General features: G+C 38.1%; 1 protein-coding gene across 1 annotated transcript; it reads right to left on the bottom strand.

The window, feature by feature from the left end:
* Positions 1 to 6579: 6579 nt before the first annotated feature.
* LOC145770301 (3-ketodihydrosphingosine reductase-like) lies at positions 6580 to 16333 on the bottom strand. The gene is made up of 7 exons (XM_082581901.1): positions 15920 to 16333; positions 13964 to 14056; positions 11739 to 11841; positions 11155 to 11267; positions 10879 to 10951; positions 10184 to 10324; positions 6580 to 8429 (listed from the first exon to the last, which is right to left on the bottom strand). Exons 1-7 carry the CDS (start codon positions 16214 to 16216, stop codon positions 8254 to 8256), a joined length of 996 nt encoding a protein of 331 aa, XP_082438027.1. The 5' UTR covers positions 16217 to 16333; the 3' UTR covers positions 6580 to 8253.
* Between the last annotated feature and the right edge of the window lie 1849 nt (positions 16334 to 18182).

Genomic DNA, 18182 nt, shown 5'->3' with positions numbered 1-18182 from the left:
AACCCCCCCCCCCCCCCCTGGCTACGCCACTGATCACCAGCTAGCTAGAATATCTTACCAAATCAAGATAGAACTGAATTCATCTTTGAAGAGCATGGTAAGTAGGAGTAACAAATATTGTTTTACACACCACAAATAATAAACAACGCCACTTAAATACTCAGTTGTGATGTCATAAAAGACTCAGAAAAATAAACATTGCAGGAAACCGGATCAGGGTGACCATACGGATTCAGAAAAACGTACATAACAATAGAGAAATTATAATTAAATGTAATAAAACACAGACATACTACTTCTGTTCAAATAAACTTTGTTCAATCAATTAAAGTAGTTTTGATGACACGAATTTTAGTACAAAAATAAAAAGGTCTGGCAGCACTACTTCTAAAAATATAGTTAGGCTAGGCAATTTGATGACAAAAATAACTAATATACCGTACTCTAAGTTTGCATACAGACGGTGACGAAGGATTCAAGAACCCAATTAGCCTAACAGTACGGTACGTATTTACATTGATTCAATGTCTGAATATTGTATAATATTCAATCATCGAATTTGCAGAAGGCGTCGTTGGATTTTCAAAAAATCGCCGTTTGGGAACTCGCCGAAAAAGGCTCTCGCCGAATAGGGAACTCGCCGAATAGTAGCAGAACCTTTTATAAAAGTAACCAAACAAAGCTAAGCAACACTTTAACATTACTTTTAACAGGTATGACATGTTTTTGTAAAATGTTGTGGTGTTGCTTAGCTATGTCCGTTTATGGTTGAAAAAGTACTGTGACTTCCCCACCCGAATTGTTTTATAAAAGTAGGCTATTCACCAGATTTATATAAATTCACATTTTGTAGTTGCCCAAATCAAGATGATGCATTTATGGATATTATGAAAAAAATTAAAGATTTTGTAAATTTTGATGCCAAGGCAACTGCATCATGCCAATTTGGGCAGTTTTATAAATAGACTATGATTAAATAATTTCATATTTTTTTGTTGCCCAAATCTAAACGATACAGTTATGTAAATGGGAAAAATTAATGAATTTGTTCATTTTGGGGAAACTGCCTCACTCTAATTTGGGCAGTTGCATAAACAGACTAATCAGTTTCATCAAATAATTTCATGTTTTCAGCTGCCCAAATCAACACGATGCATTTGTGAAAATTAATAAAATTAGCTATAGGCTATAGCAAATTTTGTGTTTTGATTTGGGCAGTTTCACCAAAGTATTAGAGACATATTTTGGTGGCTGCCCAAATTAGCATGATGCAGTTGGTTAAATGCATTTCGTACTATAGTTTGATCACCATGCAATACAATACATCAAACGGGTGTGCCAAATGAAAATTTTGCGGCACATTTCTTGTGCAAATAAGAGGCTGTACTTAGTTTGATATGTAAAATATATTACTTTATAGTTTTTCTTACTTCATGCAATTTTGTAGCTTTTCATACAGCAATTTTTGCCCTAATAATTGCAAGATTTTGCCCGGATTCACGACGTTTTGAAACAACAGGGGGGGGCGGCTGCCCCCCCTGCCCCCCTGGCTCGTACGGCTATGATCAAACCAGAGTCATCGCATAAAGTTTCTTCGTTTAGCCTACTAGTAATCTGAAACTTCTTTTAAAAGCTACAATTTCTTTATTTTGTTTAAACAAACAGAGAAGTTCATCAACTGCTTTGTTGTCACTTTCATTAAGACAAGTAATTTCTTGCGTCATAAACTTGAAGCAAATCGATATGTCCTTAGGAAAGAAGTTAATGTTGATTTCAATACTTCGTTCATTATAATTACGGTAGCCTATATATTTCCTTGTTACATTATTGTTTTTCACATCTTTCAAAGTTCATATTATTTCAACAGTGCGTATTTTGTCTTATTGATCAAATCTTTAAATCAAAATCTAAGTTTTTTTTTATACAGCTTCGGTAGAGAGTTTGTCTTGTTGAACCATAGGCATACGAAGCCGAGCAACGTTATCAAGTTTAACATATTTAAAGATTATTATATTTACAAAAAACACAAAACTACGCAAAATTAAACATCGAACGTTTTCGACATCACAAGATGTCCTCTTCAGGAATAATATACATACAACTTAACTACATCTGAATAAAATACAATGGTTAAATAAATCTATAAACAGGAAAAGACAAAAACTGCACAGTACTTCTGACTAGCTCAAACTCAACGATAGGCTCCACGAGAATCAAAGTTAACTGCATCAAAAGATGTTAAACAGATCACATGATATGGTAGAAAGGCAAGGTGCGAAAAAACTAATTTTAAAATACAGAGAGCAAGAAAGACAAGCCGCAAGCATACAATTGTCTGTTCAAAAGTGGATTGTGACGTTTTATGTACAAGGCTTCCAAGATCTTAGTTTGACACTCAGACCTGCCTCTGGACATGATCTCAAATTGCTTGATAGAAACGTTGTTTTGACATTCTGTACATGAGAAAATGTGATCTTTAATTGCGCTGTTCTGTACAGAATTCAAATTGAGGTGTTCCCCGGCTCTAGTCGATAAATGTCTTGTTGACATACCGATGTTTGTCAGGCTTGCATCACGCAAACAACTGAATTTATAAACGACATTAGAACATAGAGCAAAGGGCGTAAGCGACTTCAGCTGGAAATATCTGCCTACTTTGAACGTTCTATAGGCTATACAGGGTAAATGGAACGATCAAATTTCTTTTTGACAATTTTAGCTAGATTTTTTGAAAATCTTACCGAATCTTTTCCTAAAAATGGTAGATCAAAAAAGTTGCTAAAATCGTCTTCTTCGGGTTTATCTTTCGGTTTCGTATCCAAAAAAGCTGTTAATATTTTATCAAAAAAGTATGACGGGTATCCATTTAAATGTAGCATATTTTTCAACTTGTTAGTTTCATTGTGGAACAATTTAAGTCCGTCGAGCAAACCAAACGGGCACGAGAAAAAAAACATAAGATTAATCCAGATTTCCACTTATTTGGGCAAAAAGCGTTGTAATTTAAAAGTAGGCCAGTGTTGGTGGGTTTTCTCCAGATTTGTGTGTCAAACGAGTCATAATTTATTTATACCTTTTGTAAAAAAGCAAAATCCCGCCAAATGTACGTTGGCTACATAGGAATTAGCAATTCCATGAAAGGAATTCTATATAGGCTAGGCCTAGGCCTTATTTCTTTTCTAAAACGAAAGCTGATGGAATTTAGTGCAGGGGTGTGCAAACTTGTAGCACTGCAGGACCAAATACAAAATTACCAGCTTGGTCCGCGGGCCACTACTGGAAACATCTATTGTTCATTATAGCCTATTATGACGAATGTGCACGTAATAAATGGCCACGCAGGTATCTCATGCCTAGCTAGCCTAAAAGCGTCTTCAGAAGCAGAGTTGGATCAATTTGATTGTTTTCAGTTCAATTATATTACAATTACACCATCAAATTTTTTAAATAAATTACAATTAAGTTACATTACAAAATAATTACAAATCACATTGTTTCGAAATTTAAAAATTATAACTATAATTGTAATTACTTCCAAACATAATTAATTTCTTGGTTTAATTACAAAAATTAAATGTTTCAAAATTAATGGTCATCGATGATTAAGCCTTTTCGACAGCCAATTAATGAAGCGTGACGTGGAAAAACATTCCCCTTTACAAACTGAGTTCATAAAGCATCGTTTCAGAACGTTTCGTAACTTAATTGTTTTGATCAAACAATTGCTCCTTTGAACCGTACATTTTGCATTACAAATACTTGAATGACTGAGTAGCCTATTACAATGACGTTATATATTTTTAAAAGAACATGGGCTTTATTGCAGGGCTGAAGGCCCAACTTCTGCCGGTTGCTGTAGCTTGCTTAGGGCCACTCTAAGCACCTCCTAATGTTTGTGTTTGAGTCGGTTCTTTCGCTTATATGTTGATACCGAATAAATGTTGATTACCGAACAAAATTTCATTTTTTGCAATTACTACTTTCTAACAAAATAGTAACACAAGTTCACAACTTTTACGACAGGCAAGCTTTCATTTTGAATTTACCTGTAGCGCAGCGGAAACTAGTCATATACTGTAGTTTTTGGTAAGGCCCACTACAAATTTTGAAGTTACTGCTTATCTGTCGTCTAAATTCTGTTAAACTGTTCAGGTTTTGAGCAGTGGCATATCAACGCAATATACCGCCCTTGAATTTTTACACGAAATGCCGCCCCTCCTCCACACCGTCATAAAAGCTGATTAAAATTCCACACAACAGAACCTTTCACAAACCTAACCCATCTTCGAACATGAACATGGATGCAGGGGCGCGGGAAGTAGGGTGCTCAAGGGGATGCAGCCCCCCTAGAACTAATTCAGCCCCCCTGGAATTTTCGATAATTGCTTCAGCCCCTCCTAGAAAATTCTGACAATTTAAGATAGCCTACATAACGTTGTAAAGAAGGTGAAGCTTATTGCCGGTGCCTTAAACTTCGTTCAAAGTGTTGCAGTTGTAATTCGTGAATCGTCTAAACGAAAATCTTTATTCATGTCGCGTTTTGGTTCCGATGAAGTTGCAATTTTCTGGATTTGTGTCCTACTTGTTGGTGCGTTCGTGCTTCTGCTCTCGCTCGTGTTGTTAAGATATTACCCGATGCCATCAGAAAGATCGCCAAAAAACGGAACTTACCTTGCTCGGCGATGTTGTAAGTGGAAAAACCACAAACTCTGTTCAAAAGTATAGCTTTGGTAGAGAGGTACTTTTTAAAAACCATAGACAGACAATCGATAACAACTTAATAACATTGAATTGCATAATTCAAAATTAATACAGAAATGAAATAGATACATAATTTCGAACGTTTTCGGCAAAACTTTCTGCCCTCTTCAGGAAAATATCTTAATTCATCTAAACAAAACAATTATTCGTGAAATGTTAATAATAAATGACTGAAATTCAATAAAACTGCACTGACCTGCGTACCTCGTCAGTTGTTGCTTGTACGCAGGTCAGTGCAGTTTTATTGAATTTCAGTCATTTATTATTAACATTTCACGAATAATTGTTTTGTTTAGATGAATTAAGATATTTTCCTGAAGAGGGCAGAAAGTTTTGCCGAAAACGTTCGAAATTATGTATCTATTTCATTTCTGTATTAATTTTGAATTATGCAATTCAATGTTATTAAGTTGTTATCGATTGTCTGTCTGTTCAAAAGGTTGATGAGATACTATCGCAACTAAACCCTCAAACACTAGATCTTTTCAAAAAAACGCGAAAATTTGTGGAGCTTTACCTTTACCTCCCGGTTTCAGCTGCATCATCAGAACGTTCGTTTTCCGCTCAAAGACGCCTGATAACATGCTTAAGAAGCTCAATTACGCAAAAAAGACTTACTCATCTTGCGTTGATGCATGTCTACCAAAACATTTTGGACACTGTCGATGTCAAAGAACTTATGACACAGCTCATAGAGAAACCTGAGCAAAAAGCTATTGTCGGAAGCTTGTGAGAACTCATTTCCACAAACTGTCGTTTTCATTTCCTGAACAGCTGCTTTGTTGTTGCCGTTCTTCATTTCTTACAATGTGTGTGTTTTGGCGTCATTTTTTACACAGAGGGGTTGGAATGCTTACTAGGCTACCAGGTGTTAAATGTTCTCCCACATAGGGGGTCTTCTTCCCCAGAAGCTGACAACACTACAGCAGCTTCAGCCCCCCAAGAGAAAAATAGTCTCCGCGCCACTGCATGGATGATTTCCGTCTATCTAGCACAGACAGGTGGCAGTTGACCTCACGGTCCCTTTCTGTCTCCTCGCGAAAGTGAAATAAACTTAGAACTAATCCAAATTTAAATACTAAAGCTAAATTGACTAAACAATGCTATAGCTTACAAGTTACAACCGACATTCTATTATGACTTCAACAGCATGAGTATCATTATACCGTCACAAATACCACATATTTAGTGCGAGGCATAAATAGTGCAATATTTTGGCTTCACACAGATCAGTGTTACTGTTAACTTACGTTGTTTAAGCCTGAGACTCTCTGAGAATAAATTAATGTGACTGTCTTTGTTCGTTTAAAACGGTATCACGTTTTTCCGCCCTCCAGCAACGTGCCGCCCCTGGATTTATCCACAAGATCCAATGGGTAGCTACGCCACTGGCAACGCCACAACAAGCAAGGCGATCTTACCCGAAATGAATGCAGTGGATTATGCTATTATAGCCTTGCTTAAATGCATTAGCAAGCATCCATATCTTCCATTGTTGTTTGTTTTACGTTGCCACAAGAAGTGTATGCTACACCCAAATACTCCATCTGATAAAGTGATACGCTGAAGGGCGTTTGTCACGAGTGTCAAGTGAAAGTTTTTATCTTCCAGACATTATGACATCAAATTGTCGGTAGCGCTGACAGCTACAAGGGGTTCTATGAGATACTTTTGATTTCATTAAAGGGCTAGGAATCTTTCCAGTGGCTCCTGGCAGAAAACAGAGCGTATTCTAAAAGCAGTTGTGTTCCTTAAAAACGCCTTGTTATGGGCACAAGCTTCATTTGCACTCCTCTCAGTGCCCTTGTTGACCGTCAATGTTTGTAATAATTTAGTCATGTAGATCTTGAAACCAACGACAAGAGCCTACAAGAGACCCAGTAATTCTGTATTGAGCAACTGAATGACCAGGCAGATTAGCAACATGCGATTTGAAGATTAAACTCAGCCAATTACAATATAGTTTCCACAACAGATGGCATTTGATGGTTAACAAAAAGATAACCTTCACACGAAATTTATAAAAGCTGTTTTGGAAAAAGCGAAGCTTCTCAACTGGTCGATACCAACAGACCTTCCGATTCTCTTTTTTGGAGCAAAATCAGTAACCACTTTAAATGCAATTTTTCAGAAGTAAACATTTCATTGAAAGCAGCAATGCTTCTAAAATAATGAAACACAAAACATTCCACACTTTGAAACAAAAGCACACAGTGAAATATTAAAACAATGATTATTATGACGCGCCTTAAAAATGTTACATCGAGGATAGAACCAGACAACCTACAATTGAGCGGATGACTAAACACGACGATGTCGGAAAATGGGTGGCTCAAAAACTCAAGACGGATTTGTAAAAATCAAGGACACCGTTCGTACCGCATCATCAATAGATGAAATTAACCCAAAAAAACGCTGCAGTTGGTACAAGGACTAAATGCCCTGGACAATGGTAGATTGGAAATCTTGTGAAATCTCTGTACAAGCTACCACCCAAGCAATGCAAGTATTTGCATGTACAATAATACAACCGTAAAATAAAATATAGTATGACAAAGCCCACTGTCATTCAATGAGCAATGTTCCAACAAGACGTGTGCAACTATTGTTGCGTCATAACTACAATCACGCTTTGTGAGGAAGTTCAGCAACTGACATGAGGATGCTTGTTGAATTGATGCCCAACCAACAATATCTAGCGACATCGAAAAGATGTAAAATGAAAACGTTTAATAACGGGGTTTTCAAAAGCTGTCGTATTTCCACGAATGTTATCGAACCATTTAGATAAGACGTTAATCATTTACGTTAATTTAATTAACACCATAGTACATGCCACAAAATATAGCCTTGTCTAAGAGAAAGCTTAAAATATTCTTGCTCGGAATAAATATTTTCTCATCCTCACAAGCTAAACCCGCCTGCTTAGTAAACGTAGACGACTGTAATAGAAGCTCATTTAGTAATTGGTGAAAATTTTCATTGCATAAAATAGAACAAATCATGAATTAAAATTTTATAGGTCAGCAGTGGTTTCAAGCTTCCGCACAATATTCAACACGTTACCACTCAATAGAATGCCCGGTTGGTAATATAGTGCAACCAAAGTCACTACATTCCCAACGCAACCTGGCAAGCGAAGCGCTGATAGAAATGGCGCTGACCTTTCGTACCTTCTCATTGGTCACAGTTTTACGATTGCCGCAAATCATTACAGCGGTCTGTGCGAACATACGTTCAGAGCACACTACAATGAAACGGTACAAGGGGAGAAAACTAAACGACATAAAATTAATCCTGATATGAGCACCTTAAAGTTGAGGTTCAAAAATAGCTGCAAACGTTGCAACTGCACGTCAAGCAATATGAGGGCTGGACACAATTGTGAAAGCAAAACATCTTGTGAACATCCATGATCGTGATAACTTGGACAATGGACATCCTCTCTTCAAGATTGGACACAGAGAGGAGGAGATTCTGAAGCGATATCATCTACTGGTCCTTATCTTCCTTGAGGGATACTTCTCTCTTCCTCATGCACTTGTGGATGATGCCATCAAAGCTCTTTAAGTAAGCAAGAGCAACGATCCGTAGAGGACCCATCAAGAGGACTTGAAGAAGAGCCGATAGAGTAGAGTTACAAGGACACATCCCGCAGGTTAGGTTTCCTTGGAATAAACATAAAACAATGAAAGAATTTTCAAATTGACAAATGAACATCCAGACTTGACGAGCATCGAGTAGATAAAAGAAACTAACCGTTAAAACCCGTCATTCAACTGTCGGTTGGAACAGTGAGCCTGAAATATGGCAAACGAATCCTGCTGATTGTTGACCAACTTGCCAATTTGTTACGTGATAAAACGGATTACGCCATTGACCAATACACTTCTTTGTTACGTCAATGACTCCGAGTAATCACCGATCACTAATCACTCGTGAATAGTGCAACCAGGGTTGGTTGGGTAAAACCTCTGGGAGGTTTTTCCCAGTTTCCCCGGGTAAAACTGGGGGAAACAGGGTAAAACTGGGGAAACCCTTAAAACTTCTAAATGTGTTGTTTGTGGAGTTTCTTATGCAATATAATGACTAGCCAGCCATTTAGCTGTTATCTCATGACATTTTCCATCTGAATTGCATCAATACTTACTGTAGATAAAATAGATGAAGCTCCGGATCATCACAGAGTGATATTTCAGGTTTTTCTTTTGACACTTCCTCAATGCGTACTGACTCACTGTCTGCTGGCAGTACCAAACTACCAATTGTAATTTCTTATTGGATTCAGATGGTCTACCTCCAGCTCAAAGACCACGCCAGTCAGTGTTGTGCTGTTGTGACTAATTGCTTCGGTTTAAATTGCAGCTTGCAAACCAACTGATATCTTCCAGCACTTTGCCGGAAAGCAGTAGAGGTCGTCCACATAGCCTTCCCGGTCCGAGTCCCTCAGTGGTAAGCACTTTCCTAAAACGCTTCCTCCAACAGAAAAAAAAGAAAAGCCTCAAAAACGATGTCTAGTGTGCTACTCTCATGGAAGGAGAAAAGTGAAAAGAAAAATGAAGGAGAAAATGTTGATCAGTTTCAAAAATATACGACTTTGTCTGCAGATGAGCAAGAAACTGCACGCATCTTTGTTTTTGAAAAAGATGACAATTTCATTCTCGTACTGGCAGGATATGAAACTAAGGATACATCTATTTTTCCAAACATCTCTTTTATCAAATCAATGATAAAATTGTCACCACTTAAATATTGGCAATACATAAAAAAAGTTGCAAACAATGAGAGAGTAAAGAAGGTTTGTTCATTGATGATGGCAATATCATCATGCCCACCATCCAGTGCTGGAATAGAACGCTTGTTCAGTAGCATGGCTTTAATCCATCTAAAACCCCAGATGAAGAACTGTTCAATGTGGACAGTGAAGACTGTTGACATGTTATCAATGACTGAGATTATACCGGCTCTTAATCTTTTCTTTCTTTGGCTTTTGTTGTTCAATGTTTACAATTTTGTTCGCTGACTGCATGTTAGGCACAGGGGAGCATCTGACTTGATAACATACTGCCACTGGTATGTTCATCTGTGTAAACTAATGATTGGACCTATCTATTATTAGATATTAGTAAATCACAATATTTTTCTTTTTTTGTAGGATGAGCACAGGAAATCTTATAGGTTCATTCAAAATATGATGGTAATAAACATTAACCATGAGGAGTAATCATTATTTCATTCACATTTGCAAATTTTAACAACTCAAGTTTTTCCCAGTTTCCTCCAGTTTCCCCCAAAAGTTTTTTCCCAGTTTCCCCCAGGGTTTTACCCGGGTAAAACTAAAGTGGGGGAAACCTCCTCCGCCAACCCTGAGTGCAACAAGCAAGTGTTAAAGCAACTTATGCAAATGCCGAGGGGTACTTACCCAGAATGAACCCGTCCAATCCCACAGTGCTCAGGTACTCGCCACGGACGACATCCCGTACCAGACCCCTGGCCACCACGTCCGCTTGAAACAGGCCGGATGTCTCAGAGATGAGCCTCGTCTCCTCCGGTTTGGTGTCGTCTGACAAATATTTTATGACGTCACTCAGGTGACGTTAATGTTGGGTTTCCATTTTGTTACGTTGTAGGCCAGTTAATATTTGCCTTGTTCGGCACCAGAGACGACGTTTGTTCAAAGTTTGGGCCAGTGCTTCACATGTGCATGGGTGTGCTCGAGATGAGAACAGGCGTTTATCGCCAAAACTGTAAACCTAACAAGCAAAAGGAAGCGGGTTCGATTCCATAAATGCGCGTTGGTGCTTAAACAAGGCATCTTACTGAATAATACTCTTAACTTTATAATAAACACACAACAATTTCAAACGGAAAAGCAAATCTTACTTGGGGTGACAAACAACAAAGCCAAAAGAACAAATATAACGGAACTGGGCAAAGGTACATATCAATCATTGTCACTTCTAGCCCCCTTCATCTAGTCCGGAGTGTTCAAGCTGCTTACCTAGATAAGTGGTCCATCTGCATGACTGATGTGTGCATTTTGAGAGCAATAAACTATTACATACCATCTTTTAAAATTGTTTTTAATATAAATTACGGTCTTACATCTCCACTCACCTTCAGACCTAAACCCTGGAGTGTCAGTGTCTGGTGGAAACGAAATCGTTACAGCGATATTGTGCGGTTTCACCTGGAAGAGAACTATGCGATAATTATGACGATTGCGATAATAATAATATTGAAAGATCGGGTTTCCTTTTTTTACAACGCAGCTTGCAATCCATTTATTTCTATAAATCACGAGAAAAACGTCACTCTGCAACCAAGTATAATATTGCACTAAATTTCCGTAGGATTACATTACGTTTATGTCAACCAATAAAACCAATGTACCTCCATCTGTAGAGTTTCAGCAAGTCCTCGAAGCGCGTACTTGGTGGCAGAGTAGGCGGAGTATCCGAACACTCCGGTCTGCCCGGCTTGGGAGCTAACGAACACAATCCGACCTTCAACAAACCAACATTAGCAAGATTGTCTGGCTATGACGTGTGACTGACCACTCATGTAACCAATGAATGGCTTCCTACAGTCAGCAAGTCAAATTTGGCAGGACTTGGTTTTTCTGCATTTTTGAATCAATGTAAAGAAGCATTGAGTTGTAAGCTGGGATAGGCCCGTCAAGGGCAGGGCAAGCGCAAATCATGAAATTCACAACACACGAGATTAATGCTTTAACTTCTGCCAATTGCCATACAAAATAATGCTTTATCACGTAGCGTGAAGGACGTGAGCAGAAGCAAATTTCTTTAAAATGATCTTCGAAAAACATGCGATATAATACTTTTAAAACCTTTTAAAACCAAAACCATAAGCCCATATGTAAAAACGTTAATGTGTTGGTTGTTCTCTACTATCACTATAGCGCAAAAACATTAGTCAAGAAGTGTGAGCACTTTGATGCTTCAAATGATCCATACCTTTCTTTCGTTGTTTCATTCCAGGCAGGACCGCCTTGGTGCAATAGACCGAACCAATGTAGTTGACTCGCATCAGATTCTCAAACTCGTCAATGGGAGTATCCTGAAAGTTTGCGTTTGTATAATATGTAATTCACCAACTTAACAAATCGTTGCTCTCTTAGTTAAATCTTTTACTCATCGTTTTATTTCTTGAAATAAGTCGTCATAAAAATTGCAGAAAAACAGTTGTTTTTAAAAAAAATGTCAACTTTGCAAGGTGGTTGATTGACTTCAAGTTAAAAAAAACTTTAGTAGGAAAGTGACGTCAGGGATGTCTAAACGAGCTAATGGAAAGGAGACCTTGTCGGCTTTTTATATAAAGTTATGGAAAATAAATACAGACAAAGCCATTACTTTTCATGAAATATTCATAACTCTTTTTACGTAACAACTCCCCAAACCATTGCAGATTGCAGCAAAGCAATTCCGTTACATTGCGATTCGTGCACGAAGTGTCAAGAAATATAAACAAACAAGTATATATATGCTGTATAGGCTTTGGAACATTTAGAGCAGGGGTCACCAACCTTTTTTGCATGCGGGCCACTTTGGCATTAAGGAGAGCTGTGGCGGGCCGCACTAATAAAATTTTAGGTAGGTTGACTCTTATGCTAGAAATGAACGCATTTCGTACCCGCTCCAGCGTTACATGTTGTTAATATTTATCTTAGAATACCGCAGCAACAAAATTAGTCGAACAACGCTACTGCCAGGCCAAGCTCCTTAAACAACACTTTTGACTTCTTTAACAATGTCTAATAAACGAGGCCACTTGTTTTGCGCACTTGTAGCGAGGCGAACGGTTTCATTAGAATATTCATCGCCAAGCAAGAGTGATGTTGTCACTTCGCTTCGTAAAAGATATCTTGCAGTTTACAGTTTCAGTAACCAAAGAAATGTTTGACACATCGCAATACAGGCAACAACAGTGACCTGCTATGCTGCTAACATATCAGCGAAAAATAGGCTCCAATAACAGGGAGAAAGAAACTAGGCACCATGAAACAAAAGCTTGTAGAAATCACCGAAAAAAACGTTTTTATCGTAACTCATGAACGGTGTTCCCTCTAAAAAAGCAATGAGTTGGTTTTTCATCTTTTTGTGAGAGTCTATAAAACCGCATTTCTTGATTATTAGACAACTGTCACTTGCGGTGCTTATCAGCATGGCAAGAATTGTTGATTAACAACATTTTGCAGTACGGTACCAAACTAAATATTTTTATAATACAACTAGAAGTTGTCTTATGAAAATACAACCATAATACAACCAGAAGTAATACAACCAACACCTGTCTGAAGATATTTCATTTTCTTGATACAACCAGAAAATGTCTTTAAATTTATATATAACATTTTGCCAATTTATTATAAATTGAGTTGGCACACCGGCCTATTTTGTTAACAAAAACTTGCTTAAAGGAAACACTGCTCGTGAAACACAATAACGGTGAAACGCACACTAGTGTTTACATGACACTTACAAATTTAAAATAAGCAACCCTATGCTCACAAACAATTTCGAAATTCGAAAACAGACGTTTTGATCAACCACTGGGACAATGTGGCTGGACATCGCTTTGGAATAACGTTGAGCAACCCCTACCTAGAACTAAAATCTGAATGGTCGGTCGGTGGAATCGTATGCAAAGCGAAAATATGCTTCCCGGAAAGTATTTTTTACCTTCATGCTCATTGACTCCTCAAGACAAGTATTTTTCGTTATACTTGCACGCTGATACCTTCCGCGGGCCGCAGCGATACAGCGTGGCGGGCCGCATGCGGCCCGTGGGCCGCCATTTGGTGACCCCTGATTTAGAGCTTTACAGCAATCTAAAATATCGTGTTCCAACTGCAAACCAAGATAATATGGACAACCTATTATGCCATATGTGCAACGGCATAGAGCTGCGTTTGGTGTAATCCAAGCCAAAAGCATATTATACACGATAATTGCACTGGTATTATAATGGTGTAATGGTCAACTCCACACGACATCTAAATCGGAAAGCAAATTCTGGATTACTTTAACAAGAGTTCGGACTGGCGGTGGCGGCGAAGATGCTTTAAAGTCTTCAGTGCAAAACAATTTGATATATCAACAAACAGAAAATCGTTTCACAAGTCGGAGAAATACAAGAACATCCACATACTTAGAACTTCAATAATCAAATAATTGCTCACCTCAAATGTTCCAGCGAAAGATATTCCAGCACAGTTAATTAATATATCGACAGGACCTAGTTTTTCTTCCATCTTTCTTACACCTGCCTCCACCTGAAACCAAAGCAAAATTGAGTTATTATAAATATGTTTGTGGTTTCACCAAGGTTTCCCACAAATCTCTGGGTTTCACAAATCAACATTCCACTGTTCAAAGGTTCCTAACCTTTTAGCTGTAAGATTATTGAAAAAAATCAAAGTGCTGTGGTATATCTTTAAAAACGTCAAAATGAAACAACCTGGGGTTTGGTAGCAACTTGTTAATAGAACACAAAACTTACAGCACAGTATACTCTCCAAAAGACAACACAAATTGGCTTCGGTATTTGCATAAAAATAATGTTAAATTTTGTGGTGTTACTAAGTTTCATATGTTAGCCAGTATTCTAGCAAAGCAACATGGTCTTATCTACATATCATACTGCAGCAAAGGTGATCGACAAAGACACTGTCTGAACATTCTTCACAGAATTTATTTTATATATCTCCGGGAATGCTCAAAACATCATGCAACGCTGCATGGTTGGTTGTTTGCTGAAAGCAATTGCACAGTCTTGCCAACGACCTATCATTCTTGCTCTTAACACAAAGTGCAGCACTTTGTAGCAAAGCAGGCCATTTTGTAGATTTCATTCAAACATTGTTTCATCTATTCTTGACCAAGTCTACACTTGAGTTGTGGTTTTGCCCTTTTGCTAAACACTGGGATATGCAAATGACAACTCAGAAGTTTTAACCTTTTTAATCCATGCACTTTTTCCACAGTAGCATAAATACCTAATGCAGAGCCAAATTACGATGATAAAAAAAAGTTAGCTTAAACTCAAGCATCTGTGAATCCTAAGCTCTATAAGTTTTGTAAATCTACTGTGGCAACTTATAACTTTTCTTTGAACTTACTTCAAACATTCTTGCAATTAAAAGTTACTGAACTTGTCAATGCCTATCTAACACCATCTTTCAGTTAAAGTTTTTTCTTTAGACTACTTGGACTGTTTGTAGGTTCAAAAACACTGTGACAACTCCAAGATCAGGGTTTCCCAAACTGTGGTCCGCAGACCATTGGTGGTCCGTGACGACTGCACAAGTAGTCCGTGGCGATATGACAAGAAATTAAAAAGTCACACATATACGTTGTATAGTAGCCTACGTACCCTGTCAAAGATAATTGCCGCAGTTCTTAATTAATACAGAGTTCATTTTCTCTGACGTTACACAACATTTGGAACTGCTTTCTGCACATTTCAAGAAGTACTTTTTAAAAGAGACATATGAGAATTTTGACTGGATTTTAAACCCTTTTGTTGTTACAAAGACTGATCTGTCAGGATGCGAAGAAGAAGAATTAGCCGAATTATCATCTGATCGAACTTTAATGCTTAGTTTCAATCAAACAGCTATTGCATCTTTCTGGTTGAGTGTTGTGGAAGAATACCCATTGCTATCACAAAAGGCAACAAAACTAGACTTTCTGTGGACCCTGACTTACGAGTTTGCCTTTCACAAATAACTCAGAGAATTGATGACTTATGCAATAAGAAGCAATCCTATCTGTCCCATTGATGTTGTCAGTTTTTTAAATAAACAAAATTTGGTTGTATTCATTTTTACCTTTGTATTATATTGGAATTGGGGGTCCGCAAATAAACAGATTCACAAATAGTGGTCCGTGGTTCAAAAAAGTTTGGGAAACCCTGCTTTAGATAACTAATTAATAGTTACTAGAGATACTATCAAAAGGTGACCTAAGTGACTATGCTAAGCTGTGGAAACCTCAGTTCAGTTTCTTTTCATTTCTGACCATCACAACGAAAAACAATATATGCCAAACATAGCAGAGGTCTAAAAAGTTAGCAGCGACAAACCGCAGACACAAAAAACAACGATGCACAATTAGCAGTAAAAGCTGTAGCCTACCTCTTCTGCTGAACTTGACACATTCAATGGATAAGATACAACACATTGATGTTTTCCGCCTCCTTCAAGACATTTTTCAACTTCTTTTTCAGCAGCTTTTAGCTTCTCTGGATTCCTTGCAACCAAAGTTACAAATCCTCCTTTCCTGGCACACTCTTTTGCTATTTCAAGCCCGATCCCTGAGGAACCACCAGTCACCAAAATGTGAGCACCGGCTAGATTCAACCTTGTTGGACGAGATGACACAATAACAAACAAAACAACAAGAATTATTGGAGCAAGAACAAGAAGCAACATGCTTTATGTGCACCACCAAGCTTAAAGGAACAAAGTTTTTCTAATTAAAGTAACACTGAAAGTAAGTTATACATGGAAATCAAAAGCAATAAATTTGAATAGCCTAAGAACCTTCTGATGATCCTCCTTTTGGGGTGAAACAGGCTGTAGAGGTGTTAGAGAGTAACAACTATATTTGATTTATCATTAGATAGTATATTTATCAATGTAGCCTCTAAGACTATAATCACCTGGCCACTAGAGCATGCAGAGCTGCTTTTTCTTTTGCTGACTCTTCAACAATGGTTAGAAGCTGGATTTAATTAGCATGGTAATCAAACTTTTGTATATGTTTGTTGAATATACTTTTCGCACTATCGCTTCAATGAGATATGTTTCAGTTGTTTGCAGCAAATATTCTAATGGATAGCCGTTTGATAGCAGTTACCGTATATAATGTTTAGTAGGCTACCGGTACATTGCAAAAAAACACTCTTGAGTTTAGTTTGCTGTAAATGGTACGGTAGCTGTTCAGCAGGGACACAACCTAATTTGTACCATGAACAATTCGTATCGTCAGTTTGCACCCAGGTTGCACCCGTGACCCGTTCAGCAGCTACCATTCTTTTTCAGCAGCTTTTAACTAGCTCGATTCCATGAGAAACATAGCAAAACTAGGAGGGGGATGTAATGTACCGGTAACATGAAAGCCCTGTTAGGTCAGTGGTTTAACACTCGACACAAGATGAAACGATCTGACTTGCACGGTGTGCGCTTGAGCAACGCATTTCAGGACTGCTCTGCATTTAGCGGCACCTAATGAATGGAATAATTCTGCGGCAACAAAACTTCAACAATCGGAAAACTTCACTCTGCCAATCTCGGTAATCGGCCCTGCGTCAAAAGCTTCCACTGTACAAGTATGTAAAACTACCAGGAACAACCAATCAAGGCTTTGTCAGTCCGAGGATAAAGATTCAAAACCAACCAACCACCTAGTGGATGGAATATGTAGCTCACAGACAATAAATATGAAAACTTCACTCAACTAATCTCAGTGCCGTAACTCGCTTTATGTCAGTGGTTCAAGTATGCGAAACTTCCAGGCCCAAGAATAACCTACCAGAGGCTTTGTAAGTCTCAGGAATCAGGATGAAGATAGTTAGCTCCGATAGCTCAATTGGCTAGCGCGTCACTTCTGGAACGAAGAAGCTTCAAGATCAAGCGGCGCTGGTTCGACTCTCGGGGTGTGCGCTTGAGCAACGCACGTTAAGGACTGCTCTCCATTCAGCGGCATCTAATGGATGGAATAGTTCCCCGGCAACAAGACTTCCTAGTTCCCCGGCAACAACAAATTCAATCCACAACACTTTTCATTAGGCCGTCATTCATTACTACATTTGTGCTTCTCTATGTTTTTGTTTTATTTTTTTGCTATTTGTTTTTTTGGGTTTTGTGGCCGTGCTAACTACTGATATATAGCCTACTACATAATTTTTCATTCAGGCACGTTTTAAACCTGTCAAGGTTTTGCCACCTTTTCCCGTTCGTTAACGTGCTGGTAGGTTTATATCGATTTTTGTAGTTAGTATCTTTTTCGAACCGGACGCGTTAATGACGAAAAATAAAATGATTGATTGAACAACCGGAAACTTCACTCTGTCAATCTCGGTGACCGGGCCTGCGTCAGTGATTCAAAGCCTCTACAAGTATGCGAAACTGCCAGGATTAAGCTCTGCAAGAAGCTTTCCCAGTCCGAGGATAAAGATTCAATCAATCAATCAGTCAATCCAAACGAAATCATCAAACCTTCCAGTTTCAAACCTTAAATTTCTCAACAGTGATGCCAAGTAATTAAAAAAAAACAAGCAAGTAAATCTAAACAACAAGCCCAAAACAGACAAATCAACACAAAAACAACCCCAATTAATATGCAACCAATACTAATCAATATCAAGCACGCAGTTTGACAGTTTAAATGCAACTT

This window comes from Aplidium turbinatum, chromosome 5 (assembly GCF_918807975.1).
Source record: "Aplidium turbinatum chromosome 5, kaAplTurb1.1, whole genome shotgun sequence".
Taxonomy (NCBI): Eukaryota; Metazoa; Chordata; class Ascidiacea; order Aplousobranchia; family Polyclinidae; genus Aplidium; species Aplidium turbinatum.
Note: the sequence above shows the minus strand (reverse complement) of the source record. Positions and strands in the feature narration are given on the sequence as shown.